This window comes from Xenia sp. Carnegie-2017, unplaced genomic scaffold (assembly GCF_021976095.1).
Source record: "Xenia sp. Carnegie-2017 unplaced genomic scaffold, XeniaSp_v1 HiC_scaffold_13, whole genome shotgun sequence".
Lineage (NCBI taxonomy): Eukaryota > Metazoa > Cnidaria > Anthozoa > Malacalcyonacea > Xeniidae > Xenia > Xenia sp. Carnegie-2017.
In genome coordinates, this window is record NW_025813436.1 from 6571281 (window position 1) to 6595775 (window position 24495).

A 24495-nucleotide genomic window follows, 5' to 3' on the forward strand; every position below is an offset into this window, starting at 1 on the left:
TCTTCCGTTATTTAAATGCACGTATAATTCCATGACGCAAATTTAGGATGTGAACTGGATTAAATTGAATATTTATTTTTTTTTTGTTATATTTAATATGAATCATAGGAATGTAAGCATTTGGAAATATTTCACTCAGTCATAAATCTTCATTTTATATCGAGCGTTTCGTATTGTATCTTGTAACCATTTTCACGTCGATGTAAACTTTAACTTCATTTCACGTTAACATTAAGTACAGTTAAAGCTCCAACATAATATTTAGACTGCGAGTAGTTGTTAAACAGTTAATCTGGAGCGTTACAGTTTAAATGCATGCATGAATTGGGTATTCATTCATTGAAGAATTTTTTTGATATTCTCTTTGTAGCAACGTGGACGTGATGAATTACTAAATACAATTACAACAGAACCTTTCTTTACAAAGCAACGTCATTTTCATCATCATCTGGTTCGATTGTATGATACTCAGGTTGAGAACTTATAGGATGCTGTAAATACTTGTGTTCTGCACCGCGAATATTCAGTTTGTTTTTGGAGTAGTGATAAATGACCTTAGGAATGTCTGGAAAAGGTTTGCTAAATTGACCAAGAATAAATTCCCCATTTAATTGACGTACAATCTTCAAATGAAGGAAATTTTCGCTGTTCCTAAGAAAGAGAACGTTGGAATTTTATCGCGGTGCTTAAGCGCCAAAAGATTTTTCTGCAATATTCCTGAATATGATTTGGAAAAATAATTTCACTTACTTCATTGACAGAGAAAAATCTTTCTTACTGCTTTCACTGTCCCTAACAAGATAACTACAGTCAGGTGCCTCGCTAAGTAATTCCTCAGCTTGTTGTCGCGTTAATCGACCATGATACCAACTAAAATGAACAAATCAATCACACATGATACAACATGTTTATAAAAGTGACAATCTTAATCTTCAAAAACAATCTTCAATACCTTTGTTGGTCAAGTGGTGTGTTTGGATCAATTTCCTTTGGTACAATGTTCACTGGATGGAAGGGGGCAGGTTTTCCCATGATGGGGAGCTTATTCTTGTATTCCCATGGCATATCGTAGTCATCAGCAGAGTTTGCTAAAGGTTGTACAATATTATTTATAATTCTGCCACTGATTAATATTGGTGATAACAAAAAAATACTCATTACTTGTTTTTCCAATAGTTCCATCCCATGGAGCATCATAAACTCTATCAACTTGAACTGGTGGGCCTGCAAACTTACTTGCATCCCTAGATGACTCAAAGATTCTACTGCCACTAGCATGTGACTGTCTAGGTAGTGGCACAGGGGAACGTGGTTTCCCTCCAGGTCCTGGGACTTGTGTCTTAAAAAGGTAGCTCTGCATCTTTTCCCAAGGTTCATCATAATCATCCGCGTCTCCTTTGTTAGTTTGGTTGCCCACATTGGCATTTGATTGCTGTGATGGTATGGAACTTTTGATCACTGTATTCTTTGGTACCCAGTCCCAAGGAGTATCATAGTCATTACCTGACACAGTGCTATGAAGAATTAACAATTTGTTGACTATATTGACCAAAATCAAGATTAAGGTACAACTACATGCATTTATTTTGTCACCTCAATGGATTCCTGGAATCAATGTCAGCTCCACTTCGTCTTGGGTCTATTCCTCTGCTTAACCTTTTATCAATAATTATGTCTTTCCCTGTATCATATGGATCAACATAATCGCTATGATTATCATTGTTCATAGTTTGTTTTACTATCACATTTGCAGCATCGGTTCTCATTGTGGAGTCCCATGGTTCACAATAGTCATCTCTAAGTGATTTATTTTTGATGTCATGAATGAGTTCATCTCTTCGTTGTGCATCAATGGGGTCGGCATAGTCATTTTCATCTGAAATCTTCAAATTCAAATACATACATAAGCAAACTTTGTAATGTATGGACAGATCATGTCCTGTAATCAATTTCCATATATGATTGAAACAGGTTCTTCAAACACTATTTATTAAAAAAAAAATGCACAATTGCAAAAGAATTAAGGTACAGATAATATATGGCAAAATAGAAAGAACAATCACGCATAAATTTGCAACTTATTCTAATCAGAAGGTGTGTTTCATAAATATTAAAATCAAATTATATATACTGCAACATTTTATCATGATGCAAAAAGCATTGAACACACAAAAGTAAAATCTGATTGACTTCGCTTTGCATAGATTTCCATCATGAAATATTAAAAATACAATTCAAACTAAAGTTTGATTTCAAAAAGTTTTAGACAATAACCTGTAAAGAAAAGCAGGTATAAATACAAGTCATATTAATTTGATCATTATTTATCAAAACATTTTATTTCTTGATAATAGCATCAGAACACTTATACTTGTTTAGTTCACTAAAATCCATTATTCTTTACATACAGTTGTATTTCTAACTAAAACGGAAAACGTCAAAATTTTGTGAACACCGATGTTGAATGAGTTTCGTACACTTACTATAACTGAAGTATTTGTTCTTTGTAGAGCGTGCATTGGTTCGCCAGTAGGGGGATTTAGAAGACTATTCCTGTTGCTTTCATTTATAGAACCTTTTCTATCGCTTGGCGGAACATTTGGATCCTGATATTTTCGCCGTGGATTGGGCGAATTTCCTCCGCTATGACATGGCCTCGGTGGCGGATAGACAGGATGAGTAATGCCTCTAGATATCCTTGGTGAAGGGTCAGTGGCGTGAAGTAAACTCGGATCTGTATAGCTTGGATTATCTTCATCAGATTCGTCAGTTTTCTTTTTATTTTTCAATCCAAAAACTTTCTTCATTTTTCAACACACACCTTTCAGTACTTCAACTTGCTCACAATTAAAGTCAGGCCGCTGGCGCTGGCGGAAGTAAAAGGTGTTTCGTCACGAACTGTCACCGGGGAGGGAAGTCAACTTTTCAAGTGACATAATTTTATCACCTCCATTAATCCAAGATTATTTTTCAATCTTATTTTCATGGAAAATCCTTAACATAAAATGAACAAAACGATGATAAATTTGTTTTCAAGCTTCAAATATGAATTGTAAAAAACTTGTTTCATCATCAGATAATTTTCTCTGATTTTCCCGTGCTGGACGCACCCCCTCCGTGAAATTTAACCTTGTTTTTCACATAACACTGTTGTCAACAGAGGCCACGAAGATGATAATGTCGCCTTGTAAAGCTATTATTTTGTTTTCTAGTTTGTATTTTTGTTTTTCTCATTTAAAGATAAAAGAGCATCCAGGAGTTTTCATCTTTCATTTTACGTGTAAGTATTTTGCTATCTTTTCTGCTCTCAGCTCTGTTCTTACTTGTTCACAATACTAGGAAAGCCTTTATCACGAGTGTTGATTTTAGTGTTATTTGCCGAATCCATGCCGTGGGTATGCTTTGAAAAGATGTATACAGATGCGAGAAATATAATACCGTTCAGGTGGAAATAAAAGATTATTTTTTTGAAAAGCATTTTGCAAATGGCCAAAATGGCTGTAACTCTAGAAATTTCAGTGTGTCATGCATGACACTAGTCAGGGGAAGCATTAATTGTTCCTTCCTGGTATTTTCCTCTTTGCTATGAAACAGGCCTGGTGGAGACAGTGGTATTGAATGTGGTTTCTTAGTGCCACTTGTTATACTCAGTCAACTTAGCTTTGGAAAATGGCATCCATTTATATTGCATGGTAAGTACATATATACAGGTTATCATATGTTCTTTGAAATATAGAGAATGTCAAATTGTGTATTAAGTAAAGCATTATCTATCTATTGTTTAGGTCAATGGCAAATATATTACAATGCAGTTGTAATGATGTCACTATGTACTGTGTTATTGTTAGTATTGTTCAAAGGAACCCGTAACCTCACAACTTTATCACTTGTTCCCTTATTTGCATAGCTATTCTTAAAACTGCTCAATTGCAATGGAAAGGAGGTGAATATTCTATTGATCTTTTTTAAAAGTCTTCTCCCTATTCTTGTTAATTGTTATCAATAATTTAAGTGACTTTTGTATTTTTTAGCAACAATGGAGATGTACCTGGCCACCAGTCTACTTGTCTTTTTCACAATATCATTTCTTATTCTTGCATTGCTTCCTCAGTCCTTTACTCTTGGCGAACTTATGATTGTGTCACAAGTTCTTTCCATTTTGTGTATTGATTTTGCAATCAGCATTTATTCCCGGGTTAGTGAACTTTTTTGGGGAAAATTCCCTACTACAATGATAGCATTAGTGTGACCATACATTGAATACTTTACCATCAAAAATGTGTTGATCCATGCAGAATGTCCCCCTGTTCCAAATGTTCAACTTATTTAATCAGGTGGGGCTATCTAAGCTCACCAAAACATAATAAAAATTACCAAGTCAGGTTACACTTGATTGCATCTATATTCATATGGTTAATCCTTTATTTTCAGCTTCGTTTTGTCTTTCCTTCCATTGTAAATGGCACAACTAAAGTTGACCAACTACCTTTTACGAGAACGGAAATTACTTTTATACTTCAAGTAAGTAATAGTTAAGGCTTTCTTTACCTTTTATATTTTAAAAATGGTGAAGCTCTCCTTTGTTTTCCCAGAGCTTTATTGTGGGAATGTTGTTGACTGGATTGCTCCTTCTTCCTGTCTTCTATTATCTCCATATTGTTTGGTAAAAGTAGCTTCACAATTTACAATTTGTCTACATGTTTGTCATTTAATTTTAACTGCAATTCATGCAAGTTTATGCCACTTTAGGTAAATTTTATCGCATATACGTATGATTTTCATGACAATCAAGAAGTTTGCTGCATTTTTTCTTTTTCATATTTCAGTGAAACATTGGATTTGTGGATTGGATATTTCTGCTTCTATATCATATGTTTTTTATCATTTATTGCAATATTTCTTCCATCACTCTATCTAAATCTTGGTGGCATCAATCCTTTCATATGGTTCATCGAGTTTATTTCTTTAAATCATAACAGGGTAAGGTTGTCTGCACAACAAACAACTTTATTATATCTTTTACACTTCATTAATTTCACATTATCATTTTTAATGATTTCATCTAGGTTTTTCTCCTGTTTTATTGGACCATTATTGCCTTGTTCTCATTGTTTGTTGTCTCATGGAGATATTCTTACCCTAGCCTTACTCCTTCCAATATCATTGTAAGAAAGATCTTTCATGTCCTAGCTGTAGCCATTTTTGTCCCTGGAATCATCTATGATCCTGCATTACTTCACCTTTGTTCTACTTTGGCAATATCGCTTTTTATTTTTGTGGAGGTATGTTTTGTATGCTCACTTAAAAAGTTCTTTTCTATTAGAAATGAAAGATAGAAAGCAATTGCTTTTAATGCTTTTCATAAATAAAGCAGTAAATTTGTGTCATGGTACAAATGATGATCATGTTGTTGCATACTTGTGAGTATATGTCCTTATTTTTCTGTTGTTTAGTATATTCGTATTGGTCATATTAAGCCATTTGGAGAACTATTTCACGATCATCTCTGTTGTTTGACAGATGATAAAGATTCCGGCCCTCTCATACTAACACATGTTTATCTTCTTGTTGGATGTGCTTTACCATTATGGATGTTTCCAATGAACTATCACCATCTTTATCAACATGGTATAATCCCAACCAAATAGCGTACTATCTTTGTCTGTATGGTAGTTTTTTCATTGCAAATAACATTTTTTCTCTGCTAATGACTTTCATTGTAATGTATTGTCAATAGGTTGTAATGTGTTACTTTATGCTGGTGTTCTGTCAATTGGAGTGGGAGATGCTACTGCATCCGTAATTGGAGTGAAATTTGGAAAGACAAAATGGAAAGGTACCTACATTGACAATTGATCACGTAGGTATGGTGTTTTGGTACTTTGAAGAAATCATCTTTCTTTTACTATAGGGTTGTCTAAAACTGTTGAAGGAACCTTAGCATCTTGTCTATCACAGTTTTTTCTCCTGGTTCTCTTGAAACCATATGGTATCTCTTCATTCATCTTCTTATTATAATTTATAGTTTTGTAACCAATGGATGTATTCACCTAGGCATAAAGCTACACTCACTGGCACTAACGGTAATACTATCATCCTTACTGGAAGCATTTACCACCCAAATTGACAATCTTATCCTGCCCATATATACTTATTCTTTATTGGCCTTTGCTTGTGTCACGTGACAAAGTGAGGACTATGATCTTTAGTAGCTGGTCAAAACGCTATTGCAGTCTTCAATATATTGTGGTATTCCGTGAACTTTTGTACCAACTTTGTGATGTTGATGGCTCAATTTTCAGTGAAGTCGTATGAAAATATGACAAGTTACATAAACAAATTACCCTTTATATTATTTATAATGTATACGGTCATACAGTACTGCTTAGAAATAACTTGACAAAACCTTTATATTATTTATAATGTATACGGTCATACAGTACTGCTTAGAAATAACTCGACAAAAAACGCGTTCCAATTGTGTTCAGAACGCGTTCAGGTCGCAGTTCAAAGAAGGGAAGTTTTAAGTCATAAAAAATTGCAATCATCCTAATTATAATATGTATAATGTAGCACTAGTCTTATTTGTTAGTGGACTCTTTATTGCATGTTTGTAGATGTAGATTGTCCAGGTTGGTATAGTCCTGAGAAGGACTGTTTTTGTTGTTGTTGACTGACGTTTCGACAACCTTAGCGGTAGTCATCTTCAGAGTCAAAAGAGTCAGAGGCAGAGTCATTTGACTCTGAAGATGACTACCGCTAAGGTTGTCGAAACGTCAGTCAACAACAACAAAAACAGTCCTTCTCAGGACTATACCAGCATGGACGATCTACATTTACAAACATGTAACGATACTCCCGGGTTCAAACCATTTACTTTATTAGACTCTTTATCTTAGACAAACTAAAATAAACTTCTGGTGGCAGTTACAACTGGCATTATGTTAGGATCAAGCTAAAGGCATATCTCATCTATACGACTAAATATATTTTTCAGATCTTATACTATGCTTACAACTACTGTATGCACTGTTATTATCACCATTATTACCGCTATTATACAAAAACATTAATGTTAATATATAATCAGATCCATTCTTATTTTATCATATTTTCGATTGTGTTGTTTTGTTTCGGGCACAAAATGCATAACTGTAGTTTTTGTTTTCATGACTGTTTTAAAAAGTGAATCTTACTCCTTTATTTTGTCTTGCATTGTCTTACGTCATTTCTTCACCAGCTTATTCACCCTCTTAAAGTTTTTATCATCACCCCCTACAATATTAACAATACTTACGGAAAAAATTTTAAACTTCGTCCGTGGTTGCTTAGCTATTGAAATGGATGAACGAAGCTAAACACTAAGGCTGAAACCTGTTATGTGATAAAACTGTTTTTAATGCTCGAGTCTTTCAATAAAATAATGCCACCCGTTGATCAATGTTCGCGAGTTTTCACATGTTTGGAACTAAGACATGATCAACTGCTACCTTTACCATAACACTATTGAACATCTTTTCATCTCGTGTCATGTGAGAGCAAATGTCGTAATTGTTTCAAATAAGTTGTTCGGAAATCGTTTAGTTCTATTTCAGTAGATAAAGACCACTACAATACGATGAAGAACTCGAAAGGAAGTAGAAATTGGTCCAACGTAAGAATTTCTATGTTGTATTCTAAGCTTGTCAAAATTTTTGATGTTTGTAAACTGGATCATCTATAAAATTATTAGCTTGTTGCAACGTAAACGAAATTACGACGTCATCATTAGACGGCGTAAAGGGTTTTTCCAAGGATCAACTAACGATGAACTCAACATGAATTCCTATTGATAGCATTTTGAAATTAAAATTTAATTTGCATTTTGATTCATATTCAAATCTTGTCTGGAAAGTAACTATTTTATCATTTAGTTAAAGATTTCGACGTCACAACTTTCAGAATTTCAGGAAATTACTCCTTTTCCTAGACTTTTGTGGTATACGATTCTTGTTCTGGAGTGAGTTAATTGATTATTCTCCGTTAGTGAATTAAATAATCTTTAAACGATTTCAATGATAACATGTTGTTCGCTTTACTTTATTTTCTTTATTTTAATTTAGAGTTTTTATTTACGGAAGTTATCCGCTGTCTGTTAAACTGAGCAAAATTGACAACAAGATTAAATACAACACAACATCAGTCGTCATGTTTATTGAGTTAGGAAAGGTATTTACTCCAGATAGCATTGCATATTTTGAAAACAGTTCTTTAAAGAAAGTTGTATGTGTATCTTATAAAAACGTGAACTCTTTCAGTTTGTTTTCTCCTTCATCAATCTTTATCCATTATGGAAGCGCGGGGAACTAAAGAGACAACCTTTGATCGTTTGGATTTCATTTTCTGTTCCGGCCATTCTTTATTGTTTTAACAACAACGTTTCAATCTTGGTTCAGCAGTACCTAGATCCTGCAAGCTACGTGGTACACAACTTGTTAACTGTGCCTAGCACCGTAAATGATTTAAGAAGCGCCCGGGCGTTTACTGTATTCTAGCGATTCCGGTGTGGAAGGGGTGTGTGCAATAAATACACGGCGTTTAATAGAGAGAAGTGCTGTGAAGAAATTAAGACAAAACTATGGCTTAATTTGCCGTTTCTGAGCCCACTTTCAACAAGCCACTCTTGTTATTTTAGCATGCTGGGGGGGGGGGCGTTTATTTGATCATTTACGTTACCTGTGTAGATGCTCAATTAAGAATCATTCAGTTTATGGCACTTAGTTTCCAAGATGTGTGGCGGGATGGCTCTTATTTTGAAGAACTTAAAACTGACATCACAGCAAAATAAGAGCCATCCCGAAAGAGGAGTGTATAAAAGTGATTGGCAGACGAGTACACAACGAAATGGTGGTTTATCTTGGGAAAGCCATAAATTGACTAAAAATTGACAGAAATAGCCGAAACTCTTCCATAAACTGAATGATGTGGTTGTAATTTGAAATAAATATAATTAAAGCCATAATTGAAATTTTCATTAAATCTTCTGTAAATTTAAATTATTGTAATATAAGTTATATTGCACGTTATTTTTCATGTTAAAATGTTTTTATGTTTAGATAATGAGTAATTTGAAGATCCCTATCACGGCTTTCCTCTATCGTCTCATAATAATGAGGTTTGTATTATGATACATAATGGCAATGCGGTAGTTCCTGTTATTTCTTGACGTAATTTTTATCATTTAGACGTCTTTCTTTTCGCAAATGGTTTGCTATTTTTCTTTTGACTGCTGCAGGAACTTTAAATTCGTAAGTCTAAACTCGTTATTCTGAGACTAAACAGACGATATAAAAATTAACTGGAGAACACGTTTGGAGAATACATTTATTTTTATTGATAGTCTTGGAAATCTTGTATCGGAAGAAAAGCTTCATGATCACATAAATGACGTTCATGTCACGTTAACTGGTCTTTTCATAATGCTTGTTTCTTGTGTTGTGAGTGGATTGGCCGGTATTTGGACTGGTATGAATATTATTTATCCATTTTGTACCAACGTCATGTTGCTTTGTTCTTTACTTATAAGTAATACATTATTCCTTTGCGATTTATTTATTTATTTAGAGGTGATGGTGAAACGTCAATATGATCTGTCACTCCATCAACAAAATGTCATGTTGTATTTCTTTGGTGTATTATTAAACATCGTCGGCTTTCTTATTGTTGACAGTCCATCTTTTTCAACAGGTGGTATGTTGTCAAATATCGGAGATCAATCAAAGCTTTCTTGTTGTCACCTTTTTTCCCACCTCTCAAACGTTGTATTTTGCAGGCAATGAGAATCTTTCACACAAAATTAACAACATATTTCATCATTATAATCCTTGGGTGAAAGTGATTATCTGCTCTGAGGTATTCACAATATTATAAATTCCTTTTTATTACATACGACATTTGTTGAATTTCGTGTCTTCATTTACAGATCTGCTGTGGTCTTATTGTATCTATTGTGATGAAACATGCAAGTAACATCACAAAACTTTTTATAACGTCATCATCAATACTCGTTACCACTCTCTTCGCGTTTCTTTTATTTAAGTTTGAGCTAAACGTATTTCTCATTATAGCTGTAGTTTTAATAATCTTTGCTCTATGTTTATACAATCATTAAAAATGCATCGTTACCAAAACTCTTACGAGTAAACAATTGAGTTTCACATTACTTTGACTTGGCGTAAGAAATCTCCTTCAAAAAGGGGTTTAATGAAAATTGAACTCGATTTCAACAAAGTCGAATTCAATTTAAAAGGAATCGCAAGTGAGAGGATAGAAATGTTTAAAATATATTCGCTCAGTTACGTTCGATCAAAATCAACACTTACAGGTACCACTGCCACATACCTTCATATTTACAGCAACTTAAAATTATGATAGAATATTTAGCTAATTAACGCAGCTTTAGAGCATCTGTTGGTGTAATATACGTAGGAGTGGTCAGCTGGCCTATTTACTTCTGCCACATACGTTCAACTACTGCGAAATCAATTGATCTACTAAAACAAGTTATGATAAAGTTCTTAAATTAGACTAAACTCGCTGTTTGACTTTGTACTGTACACAAATAAATGCATTCACTATTACGTAAAGCAAATAGTCATGCAGACTCATGCTTTTCAAAGTGAACATCTTTCATTTTATTCATAAACATCGTTAATGATTATATCTTCGTCATATTTAGTGAGTATTTGGATTTAAGATCTCATTGAATTAAAAGATATTAAATAAACCGAAAAGCAGTATCTTTTTTATTAAATTTATTTATTATTGCCTCATCAAACTAATCCTCTAGATAGCATTTTTCTTTTATAGTATAATGCTAAAAGCTGTTTTTGGTGTTCTAATGTCTAATACATGTTAATATGCGTTTTAATGTATGTAAAGATCAAGAAATATAACCAGGCGCTTGATAGAATATCATTGTCATTGTTACTATGATTGCTAAAGCAAACGTCCACATTGATATGCGATCACACACCACAGAGATAATATGCCATTGCTCTTTCACAATCTCTACTTTTTCCTTTGACTTGATATTAGTGGTTATGATGTCCAGCTTGTCTAAGATCTTCGAGGAGAATCTATCGCTACACCTATTTCCGGCTTCCTTAACATCATTCGTCTTATCTTTTTCACCAACTTTAAGTGGAGTTTTGAAAAGCTGTGGAAGCTGTAGGTTACTGACAGCTACGTCAATGTCTTCTTTAACAGTACTCGAGACACAACATTGAATCAAATCTTCTTCGGAATCTTCTTGAGTTAATTTCTTGATCATTTTTCCCAAGAAGCCTTTTCGCGAAGCAAACTGCTCGAACATCTCTTCTTCTTTCTCCATTTTCAGCAAAGCTTTTGACTTCTTCACTCCAAAGAAGTTTGCCATAGTTCCCACGAGAATTCTCTTCATCCAAGATGGCACCTCGTTCGCTCCACTATGATAGCAACGCAATATATAACACGTAACTATCAAGGCAAAAGCTATTTCACACATGGCAGCCATATAGAACTTGGCTATAAGAGGAACGACTTCTGATGTTGGAGGAATTGTCTCCGTGACCAACAACATGAAGACGGTCATTGCGAGGAGGATAGTGATCGATAAAGAGATTCGTTCTCCTACAAAAAAGAGTTTGAATTATAACTAAGACAGCACAACCCAATCAAACTATTCCCATGAGCAAACTTCGAGCCCAGGTCCATGGACTGAAAACAGTGCTCACTATTGTTTACTTCAAAATTCATGTAATAAATATATTTCGTTTTTAAAGAATTGCGTGTCTCAATCTCAGTTTTTCAGACATGTGTTTGAAGCTATAGGCGCCTTACCCGATTCCGGTGGCAATGTGAAGACAAATGTTATCAAAACAGAGATGACAACCAACGGTAAAATCAAATTAATAAGATAAAACAAAGATCTTCTCTGAATATTCACGACAAATGTGACATCAGGGTAAGGTTCGGGGCAACAGAAATATTTAACAACATTTCTTTGTACAGGAACTGAAGATAAATGCCATTCAGCGGAAGGACTGTACATTCCTGTGTCGATGGAAGTGCTTTCATTTTGCACATCCAGTCGAAAGCCATCGTATGTCCATGATCCAAACTTGAGAATACACCTCTGAGAGTCGAATGGAAAGTATTCAACATTAATTTTACACTTGGTTTTCAACATTACTGGCGAGAGCCACGTGTTCAATCCATCGTGATTGATCTGAACTCTTGTCGACAGGCGATCAAGATAGCCGCGAAAATCTACATTTTCATCAGCACTATAATAATAAGTGAGAAATAGAATACATTTCTGTCGATTAATACCGATTTTTGTGTTAAAACTATTTTATTTGCTGCTATATTTTACGTTAAGAAAAGCTCAACGCGAGTGTTAATACGATGAAAAAGAAAATTAATTTCATTTTTCTTGCGTGACGCACTTGTTGTAAAGAACGATATCTGGGATCCAGATGCGTTTGCTGGGTACGTTAATGGTTGCTATGTTGCCATAAGCAGATCTATTCCATTTCATATATGGATTGTACCATTTCTATTTAGAGATAAAAGAGAATCACACATTTGGTCCTCAATATTATTTTTAGTAGCTATGTTAATTTGCACGCTTACTTGTCTTGCCCAAACGCTCGTAGTCATTATTTGATTTTTCTCATCCTACAATGACGTAAGGATTGTACAAATTATTTTATAACTGTTTAACTACACTTATTATGTTCAACAAATGTTTCACAACCAAAGGACTTACAACATCCATTATTTGATGAAGTGATAGACCAATTGTCACTGTAACTGTGTGACTATCATTCAAGACAGGTCTTGTGTCTTTGTCGTAGTCGAAGAATAAATCTCTTAACAATTTTTCTCGAAACAACTTGCGTCACAAACTGTACGTCAGATAGAAATAAAATACCGATAATATGGCCACATGAGTAAATAAAGTCCTTATGAACTATATGATAGCATATTTAAAAACATAAATCCATAATTTTTGAAGATATGTTCTCATGTAAGAATTCTTTTAAACATCACAGACAGTGTTCCCACGTGGATAGGTTAAAGATAAACTAATGTACTGTTCTTACCTCCATGGAAAAGTAATAGAAAATATGGATAGTATATTGAAATTGCCATAGTTTTACCAATTGTTTCATCAATATCTTAGCGTTGTTGGTCGTTTTGTGTTATGCATGAAAAACTGTCAGAACTTAAATATGAAGATGAAACATTTCTGGATCAAATAACAGCTTTTCCTGTCTTGGAGAATTTTCTGTGTCATATATATCTCTTCCCACTTGATGAGGTGAGGATCGAAACACTCCTCAAATATCATGTTTTTGGTTAATTTAACTAAACTATAGTTCCACATTGTTTTTTGATGAAACTATCTTAAAATAGATGAAAGGTAACAAACCTGTTATTATTGCTATTAAAGCAACAGCTCCGCGTTTTAACAAATTCCATGTAGACACATTTCTTTCCTTCATTATACTGATGTTACCTGAAAAAATGGGAAGCGATTTGTTGCATGAAGTACACTTCAGGTGCGAACATATGTCGAATGCTGTGAAATGTTAAAGTGAAATGTGGTGAAGAAAGCTGTCAACTCTGCATAGTTTAACGTTTTGCTGTTTAATCACCAAGAAACATAAATAATTTACGGATATTGTTCATTTAAAACTTATCCTCACTTATATTTGTGATATTTTGACTGCTTCGTCAATCGTCACATGAAATAGTTCCAGAGTCAACTCAACACACTCAAAAGTGGTTTATTTAATCAGTTCTTCACTAAATTTTTTGGATAAATCCCATAGGTGAAAAACATTACTTAAAACCATTTAAAACTACCAAACTTCAACATTTCCGTGTAATACATTCAGAGTTTTGGGTAACAAATACTTTAAACATAAATATAGTTTAACCTCAGCAATCTTATATTTGCATTATTTCAATTTTAATCTACCCATCTCTTCTTCATGTTAGCTTCTTCAACATTTGCTTTTTGATTTTTCTTTCCAGCTATCATGCTTACAATGTCGTATAAATCAGAGATTCGAGGAAGCTTTATTGAATGTGTTTAATTTTTACGTATTGCTGCCTTAACTGTATTATCCTCTTGCTTTTCTAATGAAACTAACTTTTGAAATACAACGCTTTGTTCTTTTAAGTGAACTTTCTTTAATAAAAGAGAATAAGATTCATTGTTAAACACAGGCACTTAAACACACTGCATGCAGGTGTATCTTCAGACACACTTCATTAAAATTTGAAGTCTAAATAAAAAATTATCTTTTAAGGCTACGTGCATATTGACCCCACGCAAACAACGTGAAACAAAATTATTCATTTAAGTTTTAAGCATTGAAATTGCATTTTGTAACTATAAAATTAAATTGAGTTCTCTTTCCTTTTTTGCGTTTCGTTTTCGTATACATCTCTCGCAAGATTTGTCCATTTAAAAAGCGACACGATCGAAATTTCAAGCTGTTGTACCTGTATTTTTCCTTTAGTTTATATAGGTTCTACTGCTGGTTTGAGCCAGAAATAATTTCAACTCCAGAAAGAAACTAACGTTCTTCAAAAAGCCACAAAAAGATCGCAAATTATGCATCGACTATTTATTGCAAGCTGTTGCTAAAGTTTGAATTGGTTTTCATTTTGCCAAGATTTTATCAATTCTTTTGCACGACCTCATTTGGCAAATGATCACTATCTGACTGTGATTTTGCAATTTTCAATTTAAAATTAAAGAGTCAAGCAAATTGAAAAAGATTCACTAATCCATTTTTAATAGTTCATAGCCCTTTTGACAAAAAACTCGTTTAAATTGTTGCGTCAGCATCTATCTCCATTGCCCATAACTTATATAAATTTAACACATATGAAACGGATCCTTATTTAATGAAAGTGTTCCATGTAACTTTAAGTTTTCACCACACTTTCAACTGTGTTTTTTATCACTGACCATAACAGTAGCTTATACCCTGAAGATTTCGTTACACACAATACAATGGGCATATAGCTGTCAAGCTTGTTTGTTTTTCTTATGAATAAATTTCAATAAATCAATAATTTTGCCCTTGTTAATTGACCAAGTATATACAGAAACCTGAATTATAACTGAAGCAGTCTCGTTATCATGACTCGAATAACATTTCATTCCTGGCATAAAGATGATACATGCAGATACTACTACTGTTTTCTTATTAATATTTTCTTGCATTTAAAGGGTAAAAGATGAGCTCACTTTTTTGTATTTTTTTTTAGTAACTGCAAGTGATCTTTTGATATTCAGGTTTCCTGAAGTATCTTCCTGAAAATGTTGGCTGATGATTTCTTGGACCTTGGCAAAAATCGTATATCCGAGGATAAATACGAAATACAAATTTCATATTGACTATGGTTGAGTTGCAGCTCAGAGTTATTCTCTGAAAAATATTTCTATACTGTATGTCAATATACACAATGTATAGTTTCATATATCCATAATATGGCCATGATCAGCCATTGCTCCTTCGTCGACGTCATCTCAAATCTCCAGTGACCCAGCCAGAGCGCGTGCGCAATAATAAGTTCAAAATGGCGGATTTTGAAATGCCATTGGCAATTTCTTTCCAAAATAAATGCTCATTCTTTTTAAAGCGCAAAAACAGATATTGCAAAATGATTCCGGGAAAAGGCAAAAAGTTTTGTGGAGAGCACTCTTATCTTGAACTAGGACAAAATGAGGTTTTAAATGAATGTAACTTTTTTTGACTTAGCTGCCTGAGTGAGGGGATTTTATGATATAAATTGCATTTTTTTGTATATTCATTATGATGTGTTAACAAATTTTAGGTTTCCGCTAAAAGAAAACGCATTAATTGCCCATTAGACGAAAACCAGTGAGTACTAAATCGTCAACTCGTCGTAAGTACTAGCAAAATTTTCTTCACCATTGTGAAATCACCTTTTCATGAAGAAGTTAATGATAGCTAGGTTTATCTGTGGATATGAATGGGTTAAGATTTCATTATGCGTTGATTTAACGTTTGGCAGCTTAAGTTATTTTCCGCATAAAACATTATCAATGGATTTAATGCATCAAATGAAATTTTTAACTTTAAAGATGATATGACATTTTCCTCGCATGGAGCTGATAGCATAAGTTTATATTAAAATTCAAGGAAACAAAATACAATGCATTTGACAACTGTGTTTCAATTTTTAGCACAGTCTTTGAAGATCAATTGGAAAAACATTTGAAAAAATGCAACGTGACTAAAAAGAGACAAGTTGTAAGTAAAGACATGTTATCACATGGACCTTATATGATAATAATAGTATAAACAATGCTATTTAATGACTTATGGTTGTAGGAATACTACGAGAAGAATATAAACAATGGTCAATTGTTAACAGATACAAATCACCAGTTGAAAAAGGTGAGATTTCAGTAATTTTTAGTCCACCAAAGTTTCTAGCCAACCTAGCAGTATTGTTATATGTAGAGCAATTAATGTTAGGATACATCTGACTGTATTTATTTTTCAAAATGTGGTAACTGATATTTTCAACATATTGTTATCGTATGAATAGCAACCCTTAAAAAATATTCCTAAAGAAGACATACAGTTATGCATAGAAAAAATAAGATCTTTTTTTAAAGGTAATCATTCTATTATCAATTTCATTTTCTGCAATTTCCCATTCTTTATTTTTATCTTCATCAACAGTTATGTATGTTTCTCATGCAGAAATTCCATTGGTTATTAAAGAATCATATTTATCTCAAAAGAATGTTGATGATGAAATAGACGAAACAAGTCCTGTATTAGGCAAACATCTACAACAGCAGGTTATGAAAGAATCTTGTTATTTTAATGTTGTGATTTTTTCTGGCTAAAACCATATCATTCCTTGGCGATTGTAGTCTTCTTTAATTGGTAATATGAGAGCTGCAGATCTTCTGGCATCCAATTCAATATATGTTGAGTTTGGAGCAGGACGAGGTTTCTCCCAATTTGTCAAAAATTTCTTAAAAATTCCTCACCAAATTTCTATGTAGGAATCTTATCTATTTTCAAGGAATGTTATCACATTGGGTCCAGAAATCAATGAAAGACATAGAGAACATTGACTTTTTGCTCGTTGACAGGGCCAGCTGTCGTTATAAGGTGAGCAAGCAAACTTATCTTGCAGACTATACATAATGTCATCTAGACATGTTACTATTTGTGTAGGCTGACTCTTATCATCGAAGAATTGATCAAGGACCAACATTCAATCGCATCCAAATTGACATTCAACATTTGAATCTTAGTAAGCAATTGTAGAGTAGTATTGCAACAAATGTATGGACTGTTTTTATGATAACCAACCGTCTCTACTTCATTATTTATTTGCATTTTTTGTGTCTAAAAAAATAATTCAATTGAATAACAAAGTTGTTTTTATCTTATCAAGCTTTAGCATGTAATTATACTTATGTATTTTGTGTCAGCACTCAGCAGTTATATTTTGAATACAATATTTATTTAGAGAATGTTCCTCTAATATCTAATAGTGATCAATATCTAACTGGAGTGAGCAAACACCTTTGTGGGGCAGCTACAGGTATCTGGTATATAAGTAAGCATAATATCTGGTGAACTTAGTGATTATGAGTGTGTTTATACGTAGATCTTGCATTGCGATGTTTAATGAACACATCTGAAAGCAGTCGTTCTGTCATTTTAACTCAGAAACGAGCAGATGAAAGGTAGAAATTGTCTTTGTATACGTAGCAGTATTTATAATTATTTTTTTTTTGCATCGTGTTTCATTTGCTTCAATGAATATTTCATTTGCTTCAACGTGTGTTTCATTTGCTATAACGTGTATTTCATTTGCTACAATGAATGTTTTATTTGCTACAACGTGTTTTTCATTTGCTACAATGTGTGTTTTATTTGCTACAACGTGTGTTTCATTTGCTACAATGTGTGTTTTATTTGCTACAATGTGTGTTTCATTTGCTACAACGTGTGTTTCATTTGCTACCATGTGTGTTTTATTTGCTACAACGTGTGTTTCATTTGCTACAACGTGTGTTTCATTTGCTACAACATGTGTTTCATTTGCTACAACGTGTGTTTCATTTGCTACAACGCGTGTTTCATTTGCTAAAACGTGTGTTTCATTTAGAGTATGTAAAAGAATGAAACTTGAAGATAGTCGTGTGAACGGTCTTGCGTTTGCGTTGTGTTGCCATCACTGTTGTTCTTGGGATACATATGTTGCCAGAGAATTTCTTGAGTTTCACGGATTTAATGAATATTATTTTAACATCGTTTGTGGTCTGACTAGTTGGGCAACCTGCGGCTCTAGGCACAATGTTAGAGAGAAAAAGACAAACGGTGAAGACACTTTAACCGTGAATAATGCTGAAACTTTAAATAATAAAACAAATGGTGATAGCAAAGCATTACAAGATAAAGAGAACGTTAGCTGTTTGAAGTATGATGTTTTCATTCATTTTTTTTATTTATCATTCATAAGATGGACGAACACAAGTATAGAAAAATGTCTTAGCTTTTTAATGTTTTCTTTTATTATTTCCCTTTATGAAAGGAAATTTTACATTTTTTTTAGATCATTGGGTCTGAGTAAGAGCGAAAGCGAACATATAGGACGTCAAAGTAAACGTCTTCTAGATGTTGGTCGTTTGTCCTACCTGAATAAACATGATCTGGACACTTGTCTCGTTTATTATGTTGATCGGTCTGTTTCTCTCGAAAATGTTGCCTTGATTGCTTGGAATAGAAAAAGATGCAGAGGAATGGCTTAGGTACATCAATGGATTGATCAAATTTGGAATCGTGATTTAATTTCATGCACATGTCATGATTTTATTGAATCCGATTCATTTCACTTGATCTGAGTGACTCGAAGAAGGCCAGGAGGAAATGGGGGCGCTGATAAATGCAATTGATAATCGAATATGAGACCTCCATTGTACGAATTCTTTTGTATCTAATGTGAGGTATAATGAACCTTATTCAGAGAACCACAAGTTCAAAGTTGTGACTGTGTGCAGTGGGCTTACAATGAAGAGGCTGGTTGATGTCTTTTTTGATGAACGAAAACATGAGAAGGCGACTAGTGCAAAAACAACATTTGCAAACACACTCAAAAAGTCTTGCTATTTCACTTGACATTGCACAAACAAGAGTTTTTGCTCAATATATAACAATAGAGAAATACAAGGTACAACAATGACAACAGAAATTTGTATGATCTTGTATTGCTGCTAGGATCTTTTAATCCTAGATTGTGGTGTCACAATTGACAATGAGCTTCATGATTGCTCATATAATGATTACAAGGTCGTATTAGTCAGCAAAAATGATTTCTGTTGATAGCCATGAACACCAACAGCAAAAGCTTGAAATATTTTTCAATGAAAATATTTTCATGAAAAGCTTGCAAAATTAAGTTAATTACAGTGAAACTCAGTGGATGTTTAAACTTGCTTCATTCCTTAAAAAGCGGACGACCGTCTTTCAAATACGTTCACCTCTTCATCGGGATTGCCCTTCATGCTCATCAAGTTGAGTTTCGAAAATCTCAAATAACGGCAACTTTTCAAATTTTCAATGTCTTCCACACTCGTCTTATTTTTAGCAGGATAAAGTCCTGACCAAGGATAATGCCTTCCATTGTCATCTTCCAGCTTTTCCTTATAGTGTGGGTCCGTGATCATTCCTTTCAGCTTGCAAACCTGATGTCGGTCCCAGTGAAGCTCGTGATCACGTGTTCGTGTGTCAAAATCTTGGACATTAACGCCTAAGCTTGCTGCAATTGTATTGCGTCTTCGATACATCCCATGATTTGAACCGTGAAGGTGCGAGTTGGGATCATGGTGGGAGATGGATTGCCGTGAGATTCTTGATCCAATATGACCGTGTGTATGAACATTGTCAAAGTTGTGATGATCAAGATATCCACTTGTAGAATGGCTCTCGTGCTCATGTTCACGTGCTGAATTAAATCTATGGTGGCCATAATGATGTGTATGATGGCGGTGTACGTTGCCATGGTGCATGTCGTTTTGGATTTTGTTTAAATTTAGTTCATATGCAGAATTATGTTTTGCGTCACTTTTACCAGCTTCTGAATGATAACCAGAGTGATAGCGATGTGCATGATGGTGATGCATTTTGACATGGTTGTGCACGTGACGATGTACATGCTGATGGTCGTCATTATTTATTTGCACTGGACGAGGTACACGGTGTTTATTATTGATGTGACTGTGGTGTTGAAGTGTTCCTCCTGTAAAGTAATTTCAAAACAAAAGAAACGTTCTTTCCTTTCATGCTTACTTTCACCTGTCCCCCTTCTCCCTTTATACCTGTGTTTCTTTGATGATGGGCGTGATGCGTGTGATGTTCTGTATCATACAGTCGTTGCATCATTAGGCTATGGCGCCTCTGGCCAATTTGAACTGATGGCACCGCGTGAGCTGTGTTGTGTTCTTGTTCTGTAGTGGATCTTTTTGATTTGTTATTTTCTCTGCAACTGAAGACATGTTCGTGGTGTTGTTTACCCCATAATGCATGAGGGAGATGGCTTATTACACCAATATTAGTTCCAGCTTCAGCTCTATGTAGGATTCTTTTATCTGTTGCTGAGTTTGCGGGCATTATTGCTGTGTTAAGATTTTGATTACGAACTGACTTCTTTGATCCAATGTTGTGTTCGTTATGAGCAGAAATTTCTATGAATAAAACAAATTTCTTAAAAGCTGCTTATCAGTATGGAAAAAGTTCCCATTTCATTCCAACCTCCAATTTCCTTTCCATCAGAAGTCGACAGAATACTGACAGGGTTGATTTGACTAGTTTTAGTCGCATTTAACCTTTGTGGAGATGTCTGTTGACTTTCCCTGACATGACCTCCTCTATCTTCATCTAGATTATGAAGGTAGGCTTGTTGTTCCTTTAGCTTATGAAGATGATCCAATAATTCTCTTTCTTCCTTGCGATAAACGTGATTTCTTGATTTTTTCCAACATTCCAAGTCGTAGATTTCTTTGTCCAAATTAAATTTGTGCTCCTTGTTTTTAACAAACACTGTATTGTAGTTACCATCTGATATATGTCGTAATTGTGTTAGCATAATTATGTTCCGTTTCTTCCCTTAGGCTTTCACCTTCCATTATCTATGACGTCGTTGATTGCTTGAACAAAGCTCGCGCCACGCAGTTATTGCAGTCAGAAAGAGCCTTTCTGTTATTATTCAAAACAAGATATGGTATGGAAACGATTTCATAGTTTTTTCGTTTTATTTTATTGACACACTTATATACACATCCTTTGAGAACATTTAATGTAATTCAAGAGAAGGTGAGAAAGTAACGTGAACTATAGATTAAGATTTTTAAATCACTAATTATTTTAAAAAAATATGATTCATAACTTAGTGCTGTTCTACTCTACTATCAAAGCTTTCTATGTAGACTGCCATTGAGATAAGAAACGATCTTTAACAGCGTCCAGGAAGTCTTCGGTATTCAGGTAATGTTCCCTTTTAACACTAAAATCATAAAACATTTATAGAAATGAATAACTCGCTTGTATTGAAAGAAGGGAAATGTTCTTATCTACTTTGAAAGTCCGTAAATACATGCAGCCAAGTCTTTCGTCATTTGACCATTGTCCACACAATCAACGCACGCTTTTTCCAACAATACACTGAACCTACATTACAAAAGATCGTTGAACTATTCTCAGTCGTCTGAGTAATAAAAAAACGATTAAAAATCCTACGTACCTTTCAAGTTCATTATTTCCATCAAGTTTACCCCTGTGTGCTAAACCTTGTGTCCATGCATAAATACTAGCAATGGGGTTTGTACTAGTTTCATTCCCCTGAAAAATCAGAATCATGAAAAAATGCACTCAAAATTGCTGAAACTTTGGCGTTATTGTAATACAATAAGGAAAATTGACCTTTTGATGTTCCCTGTAATGTCTAGTTACTGTACCATGAGCAGCTTCAGCCTCAATGGTTTTACCATCAGCACATACTAAGACACTAGTCATTAGTCCAAGAGAACCATAACCTAAAGAAACATGTCCATAACAAACAATAGAAAAGTAATCAAATGTTGTTCAAAATTTACAAGAAAACAGAAGTTAGAATGTAGTGTCACCTTGTGCTAGAGTATCCGACTGTACATCACCATCATAATTTTTGGCTGCCCAAACAAATCCTCCGGGAGATTTCATTGCGTAGGCAACCTGTAACAGAATATGACAGATGGAATAATGATGTTGCATAATTTTAATATGTGATGTCATTCAAACACACTCACCATATCATCAATTAGCCTATGCTCATACCAGATATTAGCAGTCTCAAACTTTCCTTTATATTCTCTGATAATCAAAAGAAAAGAAGCAACACTTTGAAGAAAAGGTCAATAATCCTTGTAAAGATACTGTTTATATTCATCCTAATAGTAGATTGATCATTAAGTGTTATGTCTTGCATTTGCTTTTTTTCAGACGATTTACTTTGTGGTCATAAAAAATTTAACAGAAGCCTACTCTTCATAAATTTCTTCAAAGATATCTTTAAAACGTCCATCGTAACGCTTCAAGATAGTGTTTTTTGTACTCATATATAGAGGCCACTTCTTCAACAGGGCATATTGGAAACAGCTATTTGCAAAGTCTCTAATTGCCTTAAGAAAAATAATAACATTGATCATTACTGAACTGATAATAAACGCAGTACCAAAAAGATGAAAATAACTAACCTCATCTGTATTATACATGCCCATCATGACTCCTCCATCACCTTTAAAGTCATACACAACAGTAGTCTTTTTCTCTCCATTCTCTGGTTCAAATGAAATGGTAAATTTTCCTGGACCTCGGACAACATAGTCAGTTGCTTTGTACTACCACAAAAAAATTGAAAACTGAATATAAAAAATTTGCCATCTACATAAGTTTGCGCCAGCAGACTTTGAGGTTTTTTGCATTCTTTGATATAACACCAAATGCCACTTATTATTTGCTATTGTACCAGGTGGTGCTAGGTGCTAGAATCTCGCATTACAGGAGCAACATTTCTGATAGTAAGAGTTAAGCTTCAACATTTCAAATCATGCTTTATAACATGTAGAAAACATAGTGATGGAATGAACGTTTTTACCATGTACTCAATCACAAAATTGTATAAACACATAATAATTCAATGCTTTGCTCAGTTAAAAAGTACCTGATCACCAAAAGCATGTCGACCTATGACAATAGGTTTCTCCCAGCCTGGAACAAGACGTGGTATGGTTTTACAAATTATGGGCTCACGAAATACAGTTCCGCCTAAAATGTTTCGAATGGTTCCATTGGGACTCTTCCACATCTTCTTCAATTGGAACTCTATGTATGTTAAGATACATGTAGTTTCTTGTCATACCTTGTAAGGCAATGGTTTATCATCAAAAGTTTAGCTACCTTTGACTCTGGCTTCATCAGGAGTGATAGTTGCACACTTGATGCCAACATTATATTTCTTGATTGCTTCAGCTGCATCAATGGTGACTTGATCACGAGTCTCTTCACGATATGGTAGTCCAAGATCATAATATTTAATGTCCACATCAAGATACGGATGTATTAACTGGAATATCCAAGACAAGTTTATGTATTTAGCCAAGAGGTAAACTGCCTTAGTAATTTTACTCTGTAAGGTGTACAGTGCTAATGACAAGTCAACTCAACATGTTAAGCCCTTGAAACGCCTTCATTATGCCTATTTTAATAACTAGTTGAAAATAAGTGTATATATAAAAGCACACTTTAAATAAAGAGTAAAAGTACACTTTAACGGAATTGTACTGTAGTTATTATTTATAAATGTTAATTTTTGTAGGCCGTAATTGCAACTTTAGTTAGCATTCACAAAGGTCAATTAGACACTTGATTAAAACCTTTTCTTTTATTTTTTCCCATATTATTCGTGTCATTTCATCACCATCCAACTCGACAACAGATCCATCAACTTTTAACTTTCCGCCGTCAGAATCTAGTAAAACGCACGAGGCGATAATTGATAAATTCGATGCCTACAGTGCGATATTCACATGAAACCAAATGAAGTACCAAAACACGTACAAAATCTGTTGCTTGGAGATTTTGCTGCAATTGAATTTATAATGGTTGACGATATTTTTGATCTAAAAGCCACCAAATGCGATTGAAAAAAGGATTTATAAACTCCGAACTTTATCAAAGACGCCATCTCGTTCCGAGAAAACAAGTAACAAATAACAACCAGCGAGGGTAGGGGTAGACAACAACAGTACTTGTTCGAGGGATTTACAGTTATGTTTAAGGATATTATGGAATACGTAATGTTAACCCATGTTAACCCCAATATGAAACGCCGAGGGATCAAAGGATTCGGTTGATTCAC

The 24495-nt window shown here is 34.1% G+C and overlaps 6 protein-coding genes and 1 long non-coding RNA gene across 9 annotated transcripts; 4 read left to right on the forward strand and 3 right to left on the reverse strand.

Moving 5' to 3' along the window:
- Positions 1-41: 41 nt before the first annotated feature.
- On the reverse strand, positions 42-2871 carry LOC124452104 (SH2 domain-containing adapter protein D-like). Its single transcript, XM_047002698.1, has 6 exons — positions 2484-2871; positions 1594-1883; positions 1162-1514; positions 953-1088; positions 751-870; positions 42-651 (listed from the first exon to the last, which is right to left on the reverse strand). The coding sequence occupies exons 1-6, from the start codon at positions 2805-2807 to the stop codon at positions 420-422; spliced, it is 1455 nt and encodes a 484-aa protein (XP_046858654.1). The 5' UTR covers positions 2808-2871; the 3' UTR covers positions 42-419.
- On the forward strand, positions 2863-6572 carry LOC124452113 (dolichol kinase-like). The gene is made up of 13 exons (XM_047002706.1): positions 2863-3280; positions 3370-3445; positions 3595-3692; positions 3786-3943; positions 4032-4195; positions 4432-4521; positions 4593-4663; positions 4827-4980; positions 5067-5282; positions 5454-5628; positions 5738-5836; positions 5912-5989; positions 6055-6572. Exons 5-13 carry the CDS (start codon positions 4037-4039, stop codon positions 6183-6185), a joined length of 1173 nt encoding a protein of 390 aa, XP_046858662.1. The 5' UTR covers positions 2863-3280; positions 3370-3445; positions 3595-3692; positions 3786-3943; positions 4032-4036; the 3' UTR covers positions 6186-6572.
- A 242-nt stretch (positions 6573-6814) lies between these two features.
- On the forward strand, positions 6815-10183 carry LOC124433424 (probable UDP-sugar transporter protein SLC35A4). 3 transcript variants are annotated; one of them, XM_046983189.1, is made up of 10 exons: positions 6815-7654; positions 7914-7999; positions 8103-8208; positions 8298-8462; positions 9096-9154; positions 9225-9287; positions 9380-9504; positions 9604-9729; positions 9812-9891; positions 9962-10183. In XM_046983189.1, the coding sequence occupies exons 1-10, from the start codon at positions 7619-7621 to the stop codon at positions 10148-10150; spliced, it is 1035 nt and encodes a 344-aa protein (XP_046839145.1). In that variant the 5' UTR covers positions 6815-7618; the 3' UTR covers positions 10151-10183. The 3 variants fall into 3 exon arrangements, with proteins under 3 accessions (XP_046839145.1, XP_046839146.1, XP_046839147.1); XM_046983190.1 differs by having other exon boundaries at positions 9604-9726; XM_046983191.1 differs by lacking the exon at positions 8298-8462.
- A 593-nt stretch (positions 10184-10776) lies between these two features.
- On the reverse strand, positions 10777-12895 carry LOC124433422 (acetylcholine receptor subunit alpha-like 1). Its single transcript, XM_046983188.1, has 5 exons — positions 12791-12895; positions 12655-12699; positions 12468-12577; positions 11860-12305; positions 10777-11649 (listed from the first exon to the last, which is right to left on the reverse strand). Exons 1-5 carry the CDS (start codon positions 12797-12799, stop codon positions 10922-10924), a joined length of 1338 nt encoding a protein of 445 aa, XP_046839144.1. The 5' UTR covers positions 12800-12895; the 3' UTR covers positions 10777-10921.
- On the forward strand, positions 11859-12605 carry LOC124433426. Its single transcript, XR_006944463.1, has 2 exons — positions 11859-11916; positions 12031-12605. It is a non-coding gene; the product is annotated as an uncharacterized LOC124433426 (long non-coding RNA).
- A 2358-nt stretch (positions 12896-15253) lies between the features above and the next one.
- LOC124433421 (tRNA:m(4)X modification enzyme TRM13 homolog) lies at positions 15254-23912 on the forward strand. The gene is made up of 15 exons (XM_046983187.1): positions 15254-15275; positions 15341-15774; positions 15883-15929; positions 16256-16322; positions 16404-16469; positions 16624-16693; positions 16782-16882; positions 16958-17036; positions 17113-17201; positions 17268-17346; positions 17566-17640; positions 17707-17785; positions 18211-18522; positions 18658-18853; positions 21212-23912. The coding sequence occupies exons 2-14, from the start codon at positions 15625-15627 to the stop codon at positions 18851-18853; spliced, it is 1410 nt and encodes a 469-aa protein (XP_046839143.1). The 5' UTR covers positions 15254-15275; positions 15341-15624; the 3' UTR covers positions 21212-23912.
- Positions 21334-24495, reverse strand: LOC124433420 (isocitrate dehydrogenase [NADP]-like). The gene is made up of 12 exons (XM_046983186.1): positions 24195-24495; positions 24011-24105; positions 23535-23700; positions 23299-23459; positions 22832-22975; positions 22620-22756; positions 22385-22448; positions 22223-22310; positions 22020-22132; positions 21841-21938; positions 21675-21767; positions 21334-21603 (listed from the first exon to the last, which is right to left on the reverse strand). Exons 1-12 carry the CDS (start codon positions 24319-24321, stop codon positions 21519-21521), a joined length of 1371 nt encoding a protein of 456 aa, XP_046839142.1. The 5' UTR covers positions 24322-24495; the 3' UTR covers positions 21334-21518.

Bases quoted from the DNA above. Each gene is read 5' to 3' on its own strand.
- LOC124433424 (XM_046983189.1), top strand. From the start codon at position 7,619: ATGAAGAACTCGAAAGGAAGTAGAAATTGGTCCAAC. The intron at 8,000-8,102 runs GTGAGTTAATTG...ATTTTAATTTAG, and splicing joins TATACGATTCTTGTTCTGGA to AGTTTTTATTTACGGAAGTT. The intron at 9,730-9,811 runs GTATGTTGTCAA...TGTATTTTGCAG, and splicing joins TCCATCTTTTTCAACAGGTG to GCAATGAGAATCTTTCACAC.
- LOC124433420 (XM_046983186.1), bottom strand. From the start codon at position 24,321: ATGGCGTCTTTGATAAAGTTCGGAGTTTATAAATCCTTTTTTCAATCG. The intron at 23,701-24,010 runs GTTTTAATCAAG...TGGATATTCCAG, and splicing joins GGGAAAAAATAAAAGAAAAG to TTAATACATCCGTATCTTGA. The intron at 22,757-22,831 runs GTTAGTTATTTT...ATTTTTCTTAAG, and splicing joins GCATGTATAATACAGATGAG to GCAATTAGAGACTTTGCAAA.
- LOC124433422 (XM_046983188.1), bottom strand. The intron at 12,578-12,654 runs GTAAGCGTGCAA...ATCTCTAAATAG, and splicing joins CGAGCGTTTGGGCAAGACAA to AAATGGTACAATCCATATAT. The intron at 11,650-11,859 runs GTAAGGCGCCTA...TCTTTTTTGTAG, and splicing joins CACATTGCCACCGGAATCGG to GAGAACGAATCTCTTTATCG.
- LOC124452113 (XM_047002706.1), top strand. From the start codon at position 4,037: ATGGAGATGTACCTGGCCACCAGTCTACTTGTCTTTTTCACAATATCA. The intron at 4,522-4,592 runs GTAAGTAATAGT...TTGTTTTCCCAG, and splicing joins AAATTACTTTTATACTTCAA to AGCTTTATTGTGGGAATGTT. The intron at 4,981-5,066 runs GTAAGGTTGTCT...GATTTCATCTAG, and splicing joins TTTCTTTAAATCATAACAGG to GTTTTTCTCCTGTTTTATTG.
- LOC124452104 (XM_047002698.1), bottom strand. From the start codon at position 2,807: ATGAAGAAAGTTTTTGGATTGAAAAATAAAAAGAAAACTGACGAATCT. The intron at 1,884-2,483 runs GTAAGTGTACGA...TTGAATTTGAAG, and splicing joins GAACAAATACTTCAGTTATA to ATTTCAGATGAAAATGACTA. The intron at 1,515-1,593 runs GTGACAAAATAA...AATTCTTCATAG, and splicing joins GATTCCAGGAATCCATTGAG to CACTGTGTCAGGTAATGACT.
- LOC124433421 (XM_046983187.1), top strand. From the start codon at position 15,625: ATGGCGGATTTTGAAATGCCATTGGCAATTTCTTTCCAAAATAAATGC. The intron at 15,775-15,882 runs GTTTTAAATGAA...AACAAATTTTAG, and splicing joins TTGAACTAGGACAAAATGAG to GTTTCCGCTAAAAGAAAACG. The intron at 16,694-16,781 runs GTAATCATTCTA...TTTCTCATGCAG, and splicing joins AATAAGATCTTTTTTTAAAG to AAATTCCATTGGTTATTAAA.